At 36.3% G+C, this 14346-nt stretch overlaps 1 protein-coding gene across 1 annotated transcript in view; it reads left to right on the top strand.

Annotated features, from left to right (window-relative positions):
* ITGBL1 (integrin subunit beta like 1) overlaps window positions 1-14346 on the top strand; it is an 803636-nt gene that overhangs the window by 754435 nt on the left and 34855 nt on the right. Inside the window, exon 9 of the mRNA XM_053707807.1 lies at window positions 3878-4024. Coding sequence (XP_053563782.1) covers window positions 3878-4024 — 147 coding nt within the window. The remainder of the gene's footprint in view (window positions 1-3877; window positions 4025-14346) is intronic.

Here is a 14346-nt window from a genome sequence, read left to right as displayed (position 1 = left end):
AAAACACCTGGGGCTGATATTAAGTCTCAGTTTGCAGCAAATACATATTACATTGATTTTTTTTAAGTACAATGTAAATTGTTTTTACCAGTATTTAGTATTTAGTTTATAGCAAACTTCACCTGCGCAAAGCTAGTGAGATACAGTGGGGCAAAAAAGTATTTAGTCAGCCACCAATTGTGCTTGTTCTGTAATTTCCATTATAGGTATACCTCAACTATGAGAGACAAAATGTGGAAACAAATCCAGACAATCACATTGTCTGATTTGAAAATAATTTATTTGCAAATTATGGTGGAAAATAAGTATTTGGTCAAAATCAAAAGTTCATCTCAATACTTTGCTATATATCCTTTGTCGGCAATGACAGAGGTCAAATGTTTTCTGTAAGTCTTCACAAGGTTGTCACACACTGTTGCTGGTATGTTGGCCCATTCCTGCATGCAGATCTCCTCTAGGCAGTGATGTTTTGGGGCTGTCGCTGGGCAACACGGACTTTCAACTCCCTCCAAAGGTTTTCTATGGGGTTGAGATCTGGAGACTGGCTAGGCCACTCCAGGACCTTGAAATGCTTCTTACGAAGCCACTCCTTTGTTGCCCGTGCGGTGTGTTTGGGATCATTGTCTTGCTGAAAAACCCAGCCACGTTTCATCTTCAATGCCCTTGCTGATGGAAGGAGGTTTGCACTCAAAATCTCACGATACATGGCCCCATTCATTCTTTCATGTACATGGATCAGTCGTCCTCTTTCCTTTGCAGAGAAACAGCCCCAAAGCATGATGTTGCCACCCCCATGCTTCACAGTAGGTATGGTGTTCTTTGGTTGCAACTCAGCATTCTCCCTCCTCCAAACATGACAAGTTGTGTTTCTACCAAACAGTTCTACTTTGGTTTCATCTGACCATATGACATTCTCCCAATCCACTTCTGGATCATCCAAATGCTCTCTAGCATACTTCCGATGGGCCCCAACATGTACTGTCTTAAGCAGGGGGACACGTCTTGCACTGAAGGATCTGAGTCCCTGGTGGCGTAGTGTGTTACTGATGGTAGCCTTTGTTATGTTGGTCCCAGCTCTCTGCAGGTTATTCACTAGGTCCCCCATGTGGTTCTGGGATGTTTGCTCACCGTTCTTGTGATCATTTTGACCCCACGGGGTGAGATCTTGCGTGGAGCTCCAGATCGAGGGACATTATTAGTGGTCTTGTATGTCTTCCATTTTCTAATTATTGCTCCCACAGTTGATTTATTCACACCAAGCTGCTTGCCTATTGCAGATTCAGTCTTCCCAGCCTGATGCAGGTCTACAATTTTGTTTCTGGTGTCCTTCGACAGCTCTTTGGTCTTCACCATAGTGGAGTTTGGAGTGTGACTGTTTGAGGTTGTGGACAGGTGTCTTTTATACTAATAACAAGTTCAAACAGGTGCCATTAATACAGGTAATGAGTGGAGGACAGAGGAGCCTCCTAAAGAAGAAGATATAGGTCTGTGAGAGCCAGAAATCTTGCTTGTTTGTAGGTGACCAAATACTTATTTTCCACCATAATATGCAAATAAATTATTTCCAAATCAGACAATGTGATTGTCTAGATTTGTTTCCACATTTTGTCTCTCATAGTTGAGGTATACCTATGATAAAAATTACAGGCCTCTCTCATCTTCTTAAGTGGGAGAACTTGCACAATTGGTGGCTGACTAAATACCTTTTTGTCCCACTGTAATTTAGTGAGACCAGTTTATTTAAAATGCTTACAGCATCTCACAAGAATGTAAGAGGGCTTCAGACATACCCTGGTAACTCTCCTGTTCAGCCTAGGGAACTGCCCTGTCCTTCCTATTTTCTGAAGCTCTGTTTTATCTTTATTTTAAATTTAGCCACCAATCATCAAGCGCTATCTAGGGTCTGAACCAAAAATGGGCCGGCTTGTAAGCTTACATTCCTGCTTTTTAAAATAAAGATAAGAGAACGAAGAAAAATTTATAAAAATATTAAATTAGAAAGTTGCTTAAAATTGCTTGCTCTATCTGAATCTTATCAAAAAATGAGAAGAAAATTGGGTTTATTATCCCTTTAAGGACTATACTGACCTAATTGTAGTGTTAACTTATAACTTTTTCAAATTTTATTTTTTAAATAATGTTTGTATGTTTTTTAATTGGGGAAAAGCCTATGAGCGGAAGAGAGTTTCAATAGGTACAAAACAGGAAAAGTCTTATAGGTGGGCATATGAGTAGGTAGTTGTGGTAGAGTAGGTTATGAGATATCTTCAGAATGTATGTGGATCTATCTATCTATTATCTATCTCTCTAAATACACCTTTTTATCAGGAACAAAGGTATTAATTACTTGAAGAATAAGAGGAGTGATGTGGAGTGGGAAGGGTTGCCATCCATCCCTTATTTTCAGTGATCTCCCTTATTTACCCAAAATGTTAGTCTCCCAGCCTTCGTTATTTATCTGCTCTTATAACATTTTTCTCCCTTACTTGTTTAAAACATGTAACATCTTAATTTCAAACATTCAGTATTGTACTCTTATTTGATTAATAGTCTTGATGTATCTGAACATTTAATGGCATTCATCCCACTGTGCCTTAAATGAGAAACTGAATTGACTTATTTGCAGAAAGTTGTTGAATGTATTGAGTGGAAGCATAAAAAAATCATGAGAGAAATTGACAAACTATGTAGTAGTTATTAAAAAAAAAAAAACACTCTTTACTTTACAATTTAATACAGTTTGGTACAACAAACTTTTTCATAAAATCATTTTCATTCACACAATCTAGCTCACTGGTTTTCAAACCTGACCTCAGGCCTCCCCAACAGGCCAGGTTTTCAGGATTACCTTAGATGAGAGCAGGTAAAATAACCAGGTTTACTAATCAGCTGATTATTTCACCTGTTCATATAGCCTCAAAATGTGGGAGGCCTGAGGACAGGTTTGAAAACCAGTGAGCTAGACTGTGTGAATGAAAATGTTTGTATGAAGAAGTTTGTTGTACCAAACTGTATCAAATTGTAAAGTAAAGAGTGGGTTTTTTTTTATAACTACTACATAGTTTGTCAATTTCTCTCATGATTTCTTATGCTTCCACTACATTATTCTCTTTAGAAAATAGCATCCCTAGGGGTGGGGCAATTGTGGGCCAGCAAAATGTGCCCACTTTTTTGACTACTTAGAATAGATAACGATTAGCTAAAAGACTGCACACTACATTTGCCTACTGTCTGGTATTTTTAATGTGTTTGTTTTCCCGAATGCTTTTTTTCTATTTCTTGTCTATTATTTATTTTGTTTTGCAATATAAATCTGTCTTGGCTTTGTTATGTTGCAATTACTTTATCAACTTTCTTAAAGTGACAGCAACATTAAAGGGACACTGAAGCCAAAAAAATTATTTTGTGATTCAGATAGAGCATGTAATTTTAAGCAACTTTCTAATTTACTCCTATTATCAAATTGTCTTCATTTTCTTTGTATGTTTATTTGAAAAGTGGGAATGTAAGTTTAGATTCCGGCCCATTTTAGGTGAACAACCTGGGTTGTCCTTGCTGATTGGACAGCACCTTTAAACAAGTGCTGTCCATGGTCTGAACCCAAAATTAGCTGGCTCCTTAGCTGAGATGCCTTCTTTTCAAATAAAGATAGCAAGAGAATGAAGAAAAATTGATAATAGAAGTAAATTAGAAAGTTGCTTACAATTACATGCTGTATCTGAATCATGAAAGAAAAAATTTGGGTTCAGTGTCCCTTTAAGACAAAACATGTCATTCTGGTCTTTGGTGCAGAAGTTTTTCAAGTGATGTGAAATGCCTTCAGAGAGGTAAAAGAAAACCGTAGATAATAGATAGTATTTTAATTATTTTATTTCAGAACATGGCACCTGTTCTTGTGGTCGATGCATTTGTGAGGCTGGATGGTTTGGGAAACTATGTCAGCATGCAAGAAAATGCAACATGACAGAAGAGGAAAGCAAGAGCCAGTGTGAATCAGCTGATGGCATATTGTGTTCTGGGAAAGGTAAGCAGATGTATTTGACCACAAATGCATCAATAATTGTTTTGTCAATCAAGCCTTTCTTTGTGAAATATCATCTGTCAACATCAAGAAATTTGCTATATAAGGATATTACTTGGTTCCTCCTGTGTATCATCTTTAACAATAAAATCTGTAACTCAAACTAATGGATGCAGTTTTACTGACTAGAGTGTTGGGCTACAAAAGGTTTCAAATCACATGTTTAATTTAGATTTTATCATCACCTAACAGAACATTTTATAGAAACCTATGTCCGAGTACAATGGATTAGTAGTATCAGTACACAAAGCACGCAGAACACAGAAACGTTCATATCTCTTTTACTGTACCCAAGCTTTCTAGATAGATAAATAACATCATTCTTTGTTCCCCATAGAGACTGGAGACTTCAGTTTTACATTTGTGTTGTGTATTGATAGTTGTTCCTTATACTGAAATCTTTATTCTTTAAAAGAAACAGTAATGTGCTGTATTGTGCCCAACTCAGTATTTGTCTATATTGTACAAGCTGCAGTATGACATATGTTTATTCTAAGACTTCTTAAAGGAACAATGTACTATGCACTATTAAATGCAGATACAATACCATTAAATATTCCTAATATCTTTATACAGTACAAAACATAGAACCACACACTATACTGTCAAACTAATCTCATAGCTTTTGGATCACCATACTTTCCACTGCCTAAAATAACTCAGTATATACACGCATAGTCTGTCTAGGAAAAAGACATGTAATACGTTGTCTTTAAAGTGATAGATATTAATCATTCAATAAAAGGTCCTTGCCCAGACTAATTAAATTACCAAATGCTAAAACATATCAACTTGCATTCGGTTTTAAAGATCAACTCATCAGACTCCCACCTACATATTTACATTTTGGGAGTTGTGTTTTGTTTGTTGCTTTGGAGGCAGCAGTGAAGAGGGAAGTTTTGTTTATAATATTCACTGTTTTGTTAAGAATTTAGCTTATTGTTTTGTGGTTGTAAACAATTAGGCGTTTCCAGGTCTCAATTTGCATCTCCAACCTCCATCCTGGGCCATCTGATCAGCCCATGATGCAAGCGTTTTTACTTATTATGTTACAAGATGAACAAAGAAAACAGCAAAAATAAGTATGTTCAATACATAACAGCACCTAAATCCCATTTACACTGGTGTTAACTCTATCATATCTGTATGTGCCACCATAATTACTCTCCCACCAAAGGATTTAATTTGAGGAAGTGCATATTGAAAATAAACTTAAATGGATCAAGCAAGTGAGAAAAATATTAGCACCCTACTTGTGAGAGCTTAAAATAAAGATTAATTAAAATACTCACTACACTGTACAGCAGGGTTCAGCACCTGGGTAGCGCTTGCGGATTGGTGGCTAAATAAAAAATGGGCCTGATCCTAAGCTTACATTCTTGCTTTTTCAAATAAAGATACAAAGAGAACAAAGAAAAAATGATAATAGGAGTAAAATAGAAAGTTGCTTAAAACTGCATGCTCTATCTGAATCATGAAAGTTTATTTTTGACTAGACTATCCCTTTAAGGTGCTTCCAGGATTTCTAGACAAATATACATATTTACATTTAATAAATGCTGGGGCATATTTTATTAAACATGCTTTATTTATAGAAGGCTTTTAAATGTCCCTCAAATTATGAATGACGAAGAAAGAAATATCTGCTTTATGAGTGGTGAATTGTTAATTGCATTGAGTTAATCATGCTTATGAGTCATTAACAGGATAAACTCTGTGTATATTGACAAGATGGAAAAAAACTAAACTTGGTTATAATATGAAGAGTCCAAGATTTCTCTGTTGTAAACTAATATTGTAAAATATATAGACAGCAGTATAGTATCTGTTTTTTGCCTCCTCCTGAATTATGACATATAGATGTTCTGTACCTAAAGCCAACATATTAGCCAGAGAAAGATCTTACTTCCTTCTTAGATTTAGTCATTGTACATCAAGGGGTTGATTACTTAAAGGGCCATAATACCCAAATGTTTAAACACTTGAAAGTGATGCAGCATAACTGTAAAAAGCTGACTAGAAAATATCACCTGAACATCTCTATGTAAAAAAGAAAGATATTTTACCTCAAAAGTTCCTCAGTAGCCACATCCCATTGTAAAAGATTTCTAAGCAGCATATTACTATGTCTGTCCTGGGACAGCTGAAAGGATGAGCCTTGTGCACTCTCATGTTATTTCCCTATTCAGTGTAACAATGAAATCTCATGAGAGTTAAGTCAAATCTCATGAGATCACAGTAAGAGTTCATGACCTCAGCACTGCTGATGCTGATTGGCTGCTGTTCATTTCTTCATTTTTTTATATTTTTTTACCTGCAGCTGGGAGCAGCTGAGTATAACTTTTTACACAGAACTTACTCTGCTGAGCTGAGGAGATTTTGAGGTAAAATATCTTCCATTTTTACATAGAGATGCTCAGGTGATATTTTCCTGTCAGCTTTTTACAGTTATACTGCATCAGTTTCAAGTGATTTAGCATATGAGTATTATGTCCCTTTAAGTGATATTTTTACTTATGCATGCTGAATCATAACATGAATATATGTTTAGCACAGAAACTAAATGTAAATTGAGTTTAATGAATTAATGCAAAATATATTTGTGCAAAACACTTTTACATTTCTTTTAACTTGAGCCTGTACAATCACTACTGGCTGAGAAGGAAATGGGAAATCCCACAACAGTCTTGTGAGCTATTGGTCAGCTATTAGAGGTCTACTGGTAGATTCCTATTAACCTTCAGGGCACAACTGTTCTACAAGTATTGCCTCTCGGTGTGTTGAAACACAGCACACATCTTACAGAGATACTCAGGGGTAGTGTACAGATGGCTGAGACTGGTTTAGTGGTATATCTGAAGAACTGTCTGCCAGTACCCAGTTTATATGTATTTTTTACAATTGTTATTTATTTATTAATTTCTGCTTTTTCTGTAGTGTAGTGGAGCCCCCCACCGACCCCTTCCCCGCGATCATTAGCAGACATCCCAACCTGCAAAAACTCATTTCAGGGAGGTGGCTTCACCCCCTACTGCACCGCCGCCACCCCCACCTCCCAGTTATATATTGGACACCTTGAAACCCTAAATAAGATAGAGTCTTATCATTAAAGTAGCTTCCCACTAAAGTCACATTAAAAAAAGCTTTATTGCACAACCACAAACAACAAACCTAATTTCCAGTGATCGTACGCTTGTTGAATGCTTGAATATTTTAGAATACGAAGTTTAATTACGTGCAGTAAATAAGGTAGTATTTGTGTTTTATTTTATTAAAATCATTGGGGGGCTTTTTGGTTACTGATGCATGCTTTGAGGGTTCTATAACATCCCAGCAACTAAGGCATTCCTTAAAGAAACACTTTTCCGGATTTGGGCCACATTGGATCATAGTACTTGGAGTTTCAGGGAGATTGCACTCCATTTGCTGGCATCAGGGAGCCACTATTAAAATCAGGGAGACTCCCTGAACTTCAGGGAGACTTGGGATGTCTGCATTAGTTAGGGTGCCCCCCTTCCAATTCCCCTTTTGGCGTAGTGTAGTTTTCCATCCTTCACTTTACCTTCAAAAAAATGTCTGCAGGGTAGGCCCCTCCCTCCACCCTCTGCCTCTGTGCTGCCCATCTACCTTCCCTCCCACACCTCCCAACAGCACAAGCGGTTGATCGTTACAGATGGTGACACACACAGTGTCACTCTCTGTAACAACCTGACATCTGCCTTCATATGGTAACACTGATCGTGCTCCATTACCATATGAAGTCAGTCGCCTGCAGCTCTCAGCTGTCACTTTACAACCAAGACTGCTTCAGTTTCCTGAAGCTGCAACGTTATGCAGTATGATGGATTTCATACTGCATGACATAGATCTACGTCAATATTGGTTAAGGGGTTAAAGGACCATTAAAAATAGTAAAATTGCATAATCAAGAAATGCACAATAGAAAGACAATGTATAAAAAGTCTGAATTTCAAACAAGCCGATTTTTTTTTACAAATTTCAGTTACTTACGTTTTCTCTCCCAGTGTATCATGACAACCATCAGTCAACCACAAATGCATATACCTAAAAACTGTTAAGTCCTGCACATGCTCAGTAGGAAAGTGTACATATAAAAATAATGTGGACATTTTGTTAAAGGTTATAAATTGGAAAGATTGTTTTTTTAAGTTGCATGTTCTATCATCATAAAATCTGTCAATATAATCAATCAATATAATCTATCAATATAATCAATCAATAAAATATATCAATATAATCTATCAATCAATATAATCTATCAATATAAATCATAAAAGAGACATTTTAACTTTAGTGTACTATTAACTGAAATGAGATATTACATTTTAAATTTCCAAACTGGCTTAGAATGCTTGTAAAGAAATCGCAACACCAGTACTATACTTGATTGTGGGCACTACCAATGATTTGTAAATGCATCAAGGACTATTGATGTTATTTTAACTAATACTTATTGTATTGTGATTTGTTTTAACAAATGTTAATGTCTAAGCCATATTGTTTGTAAGGCATACACTATGTCCTAGAGTCTGTTTATCTAAAACTACAGGTGCAGTATGCATTCTAACCAGACGACCACCTTTTAAAAAATATTCCTTTTTGGCAAAGTTAATAATATGAAAAACAAATGCAATGTTGATAGCTTTTTTTTTGTATATATTTTATGTCTTCATGAACAGCATATGACACATTAGCTGTTGACTCACTAATGAGTTCTCAGTAAAGGTTCAAGATAAGGTATAATCAACACAGATAAATGATTCCAGAAGCAAATCTGCAAATCACTTAGGGAGCAAATCAATTTTAAATTACATCCGTTAGTAGTTGAGCTGCGTGTGTTATTATCATAACTATCATGGTACGCAAGCTTTCATGTTTAATATGGTAGAAAGGGATAGCAAGACTTGCAAAGAAAACATTTACTCCTACATCGTTTTCAAATCACAGCTATCATTCCTACCAAATATTTTTTGGAGTGATTTCTTATGTAAATGTAATGATAGCTGCTTCTTCTGTAACAGATATGAAACATAGACTATAATATTTCAGGATACACATGCTGAAGAATAAGTTAATACAGAGAAGCATTCTTTATAAATTATTTACATTGCATGTAGATTACATGCCATGTCACTCTACATTCCACTTAGTAGAATGTGCTTCTTGTGCGATCCTTAAAGTCAAGGTAAACTTGAGCGTACTCGCTCAAGTCATAGGATATAATTTAAAAAATGAGTGAGACTTCCATTCATGAAATCGGTAATTTATTCTGAGCTTCTTAGATTTGTATATTTTAATCCCGGAACGATAAGCCATATTCCGCCATCCGCCATAGTCCTCAGTTGATTGACAGATGACTCATCTACAATAAACTAATCGTTTTTTTATTTTTTTATTAAAAAAGTTGCATTTCTTTCCTCCATAAAACACTACTGCACTAGGTTTTTAGGGGTTAAAAGTGGCGGGTGGGGGGTGATAGAAAAAAACGAGCCTGAACAGTACCTTTACATTGCGGTCTATGGGAACTGTGTGTTCCCTGTAAATATATATGTATATGCTTATATACATATATAGTTATGTGTTAATATGTGTCTATACAAATATTAAGACATAAATATAGATGTACAATATATACGCATATACATATATATTTACATTTGCTGCCCATCGCTGCGCAACTTACCCCCTTCGCTGTGCTAGTTCTCACAGTGTCTGACGGCATGAGAAGGAGGCTCCTATTGGAGTCCATGGAAGTACACTCTTGTGAGCACAATTCTTCCATGCAATGCGGAAGCAAGGTCACATTTGCATTGCACCTAACTCAAGCAAGTAAATGTGCGCTGGTATTACAAGGTTGAGCGCAATATGGGAGTTTATTTAATCAGTCTTTAGGGATATACTAAAACATGAATGACAAATACAAAATAGCTAAGCATCACTAAAACAAAGATAGTTTTCCAAATAAACATTTTATCAAACTCTCACCTAGATTACAACTTTTGAGCTATAGAGGGTGCGAAAAGAAGGCAACAAAAGTTGCGTTATTTCACCCTCCATAGCGCTGCCATTACAAGTTTCTAAAAAGCCGCCTTGTGCGTGTGATATGGTGGGGATAAGCTCCATACCGCACAAAATCCAAGGGCTGCTTTGACGTGCTCGTGCATGCTTTCCCCATAGATATCAATGGGGAGAAGGTGTTAGAAAAAACCTAACACCTTAAGCGCGGAATGGCGATTGCCGTACCGCAACCCCATTGATGTCTATGGGGAAAAACCCTAACTTAAACTCCAAGTCTAAACACCCCTAATCTGCTGCCCCCGACATCGCCGACACCTAAATAATGTTATTAATCCCTAATCTGCCGCTCCCGACATTGCCGCCACTAATAAAAGTTATTAACCCCTATTTCACCACTACCTGACATCACCGCCACTATAATAAAGTTATTAACCCCTATTCCCCCGACACTATAATAAAGCTATTAACCCCTATTCTGCCGCTCCCCGACACTAAATAAAGTTATTAACCTTTAATCTTCTGGCCTCCCACATCACTGCCACTAAATAAACCTATTAACCCCTAAGCCACCAGCCCCCAACATCGCAAAAAACTAAACTATTAACCCCTAAAACTATCACCCCCTAACTTTATATTAAAATTACAATATCCCTATCTCTTTTTAAAAAGCCCAAACCCTAATCTAAAAAAAAACACCCCAAAAAAGTTGAATCAGATTATCAGCCAATAGGATTTCAGTAGCTCTCATCCTATTGGCTGATTTGAATTTCAAAAATCAAATCAGCCAATAGGAATGCAAGGGACGCAATTTTGAAAATGCTCCCTTGCATTGAAGATTCAGTGTATGGCGGTGACCGTATGAAGAGGACCCTCCGCGCTGGATGTCTTGAAGGATGTACCCGCTCCGCACAGCCAGGTTGAAGATAGAAGACGCCGCCAGGATGAAGATAGAAGATGCCATCTGGATGAAGATAGAAGGCGCCGCCTGGATAGATGAAGACCTCGCCGCCTGGCTGAAGACTTCTCGTCGCCTGGATGTCAGAAACTGTAAGTTGATCGTCGGGGGTTAGTGTTAAGTTTTTTTAACTTTTTTGAGGTGTTTTTTTTTTTAGATTAGGGTTTGGGCTTTTTTAAAAGAGCTAAGTGCCCTTTTAAGGGTAATGCAAAAGAGCTAAATGCCCTTTTAAGGGCAATGTCCATACAAATGCCCTTTTCAGGGCAATGGGTAGCTTAGGTTTTTGTTAGTAAGGTTTTTTTATTTTGGGGGGTTGATTGGGTGGTGGATTTTACTGTTGGGGGGTCTTTGTATTTTTTTTCAGGTAAATGAGCTGATTTCTTTAGGGAAATTAACTACAAAATGCCCTTTTAAGGGCTATTGTTAGTTTATTGTAGGCTAGGGTTTTTTTTTGTTTTTTTTTTAATTTTTTTAGGGCTAATAGATTAGGTGTAATTGTTTTTATTTTGGATAGTGTCGTTTGTTATTTTTTGTAATTTAGTATTTTTTATTTTTTGTTATTTTAGATTTAATTTTTTTTAGTAGTGTTAGGTTTTTTAATGTTTAATTTAATTTATTTAATTGGTAGTTTTTTAATTTTAGTATAATAGTTGTTAGGTTAATTGTTAGTTTAAACTTAAGTTTTTTTTTAATTTCACAGGTAAGTTTTCATTTATTTTAAGATAGGGATATTGTAATTTTAATTTAAAGTTAGGGGGTTGTTAGGTTTAGGGGTTAATAGTTTAATTTATTTTGTTGCAATGTGGGGGGCTGCCGGTTTAGGGGTTAATAGGTTTATTTAGTGCGGCGATGTGGGAGGCCAGAGGTTTAGGGGTTAATAACTTTATTTAGTGGTGGCGATGTCAGGGAGTGGCGGAATAGGGGTTAATAACTTTTATTATTGGCGGTGATGTCAGGAGCTGCAGATTAGGGGTTAATAACTTTATTATAGTGTTTGCAATGCGGGAGGGCGGCGGAAGAGAGGTTAATAGGTAGTTTATGGGTGTTAGTGTACTTTGTAACATTTTAGTTATGAGTTTTGTGTAACAGTTTTGTTGCTCAAAACTCATAACTACTGGTCTCAGATAGCGGAATGGATCGTGTCAGTGCAGGCTGTAACATAAGCATTTTAGCCTCACCGCATAACCTGTAATACCAGCGCTATGGAAATCCCACACAAAAACATCATTTTTTTGAGTGTGGGATTGACGTTGCGTTAGAGGCTAAAAGGCTTGCAGTATAGCTATACTGACAAGACTCGTAATGACTGTGTTACGGTTTTCACGCTGAAATGGCCATTTTTTTTAGCGTTAAAACCATAACGCAAAACTCGTAATCTAGGTGTATGTATGTTACAAAATGCTTATAATGACATTTGCTGTGCACTACTGTTCAATTCAAATGTATCTTTTTTATATCATTTTATTGGGGTAGGAGACTTTTAAAAAGCCTGTAGAAAATAAACTAACACCTCTAAAATATTGTGATTATAAGATTTGTGTCTGTTTTTTTCTAAATTAGGTTATGTTATTTCATATAGTGCAAAGTTGGTATTCAACATTCCTTGTAGGTGGCAAGTATCACTAATGTTAAGTGGTGTTATTATAAGTATATAGGGTAGAAATGTGTGGGTTATTAGTTATAGGGAGAGGATTATTTAGAGGTTGGGTTTCTTTTGGAGAGGGTCACTAGGGAAGTCACTTGAGGGGGTGTAGATTTTGTTGGGGAGCAATAATTGAGGGATTATATTAATAGGTTCTAATGTAATGATTGGGGAATCAGAGTTAATATAGTTGTGATGGGGTCAGGTCAGCCATTATGTTTATTTATTGTCGGCATTTATCAATGTGAGGCGGACATGAAATGCTACATTGTATCATGTTCGCACATTAATAAATAGCGACTGATTGACCGCGAATCTGCAGGGGGCGGCATCACGTTTTCGCGCACGTGATATTTTTCTTTTCAATTTGTAACACACTCACCAGGCCCTGCGCTTGAAAAGTTTACTTTCAATGGTATTAGCACTCTAATAAACACGTTAATTATTGTTCAACTTGTAATCTAGCCCACAGTGGGAAAGCTATGAGAAGGGATAATATGGGATTAATTCAAAACTTTGTTGTTTTTTTTAAGAAAAACAAGGTCAAACATATATGTCAGTATTGTAGAGACAAACGGAGATATAGATCTCCGTGGTTGTACACCTGGATAGCACTCAAATTCCCTAGGTTGTGGAATTAGAATCTCTGTTACAAGAGGTGGGTGCACTGAGAAATTAAATTAAAATATAACTTTTATTTGGACTGTTTAAAAGATTAAAGGACAAATACATTTGAAACCACAGGAAATGGGCATCAACTTAGATTGAAGCGGCAAAGTGATTTCCTACTAAATATCGATTTTTAGTTGAAAATAATAGTCTAGGTCTTTATGTATAGACCTAGTATGTAGTTTAAATCCATAGCCTTTAGACTGATTATTATCAATATCCAGGTAATAGTATGCAGAAAGTGGGGAGAATTAAATATGGAAGATAAGTCTCTAGGTTGTATTGTGTTGGTAGCGTGACTTTAATGATTATGGTATATGGTTGTATACCATGTACATAGAGTATTAGGATTGAGGTGTCCTCCAAAAGAGGGGCGATATCTTGACATTGAAATAATATAACAAGCTATGCTGGAAGCAGTCCAAACATTATGGCTCAATCCTGAAAATAATTTATTACACTGTTACCTATATAAGAAAGACCCTCAGTAACTGTTGTAATGTGTGTTTCACCAATAATTACTTATCTCCACTTATATATTTGTAAAGGTGATCACTCAGCCTTCAGTAACATTATGACTGAGAGTAAATTATCATTTTGGGGATAACTCAATATATTGGATCTGGTTCGATTGCTTCTAAGTTTGGTCAGATAATATTATAATTAAATTATTCAGTTTAAACCAAAACAATTTGAGCAGTATATAGTATTAGTTTAGGTGGTGTCAAAAGCCGGTTCTAATATCTGTAGTCGTAGGATAGTATACCTTTGGCACCACTAATAGAACTGCTAGTGTTTGCTAGTTAGTTATAATGAATAACACAAAGCAAATCTGTGTACAGGGAGTGCAGAATTATTAGGCAAATGAGTATTTTGACCACATCATCCTCTTTATGCATGTTGTCTTACTCCAAGCTATATAGGCTCGAAAGCCTACTACCAATTAAGCATATTAGGTGA

Source organism: Bombina bombina, chromosome 3 (assembly GCF_027579735.1).
Source record: "Bombina bombina isolate aBomBom1 chromosome 3, aBomBom1.pri, whole genome shotgun sequence".
Lineage (NCBI taxonomy): Eukaryota > Metazoa > Chordata > Amphibia > Anura > Bombinatoridae > Bombina > Bombina bombina.
This window is presented reverse-complemented; position numbering and strand designations above follow the sequence as displayed.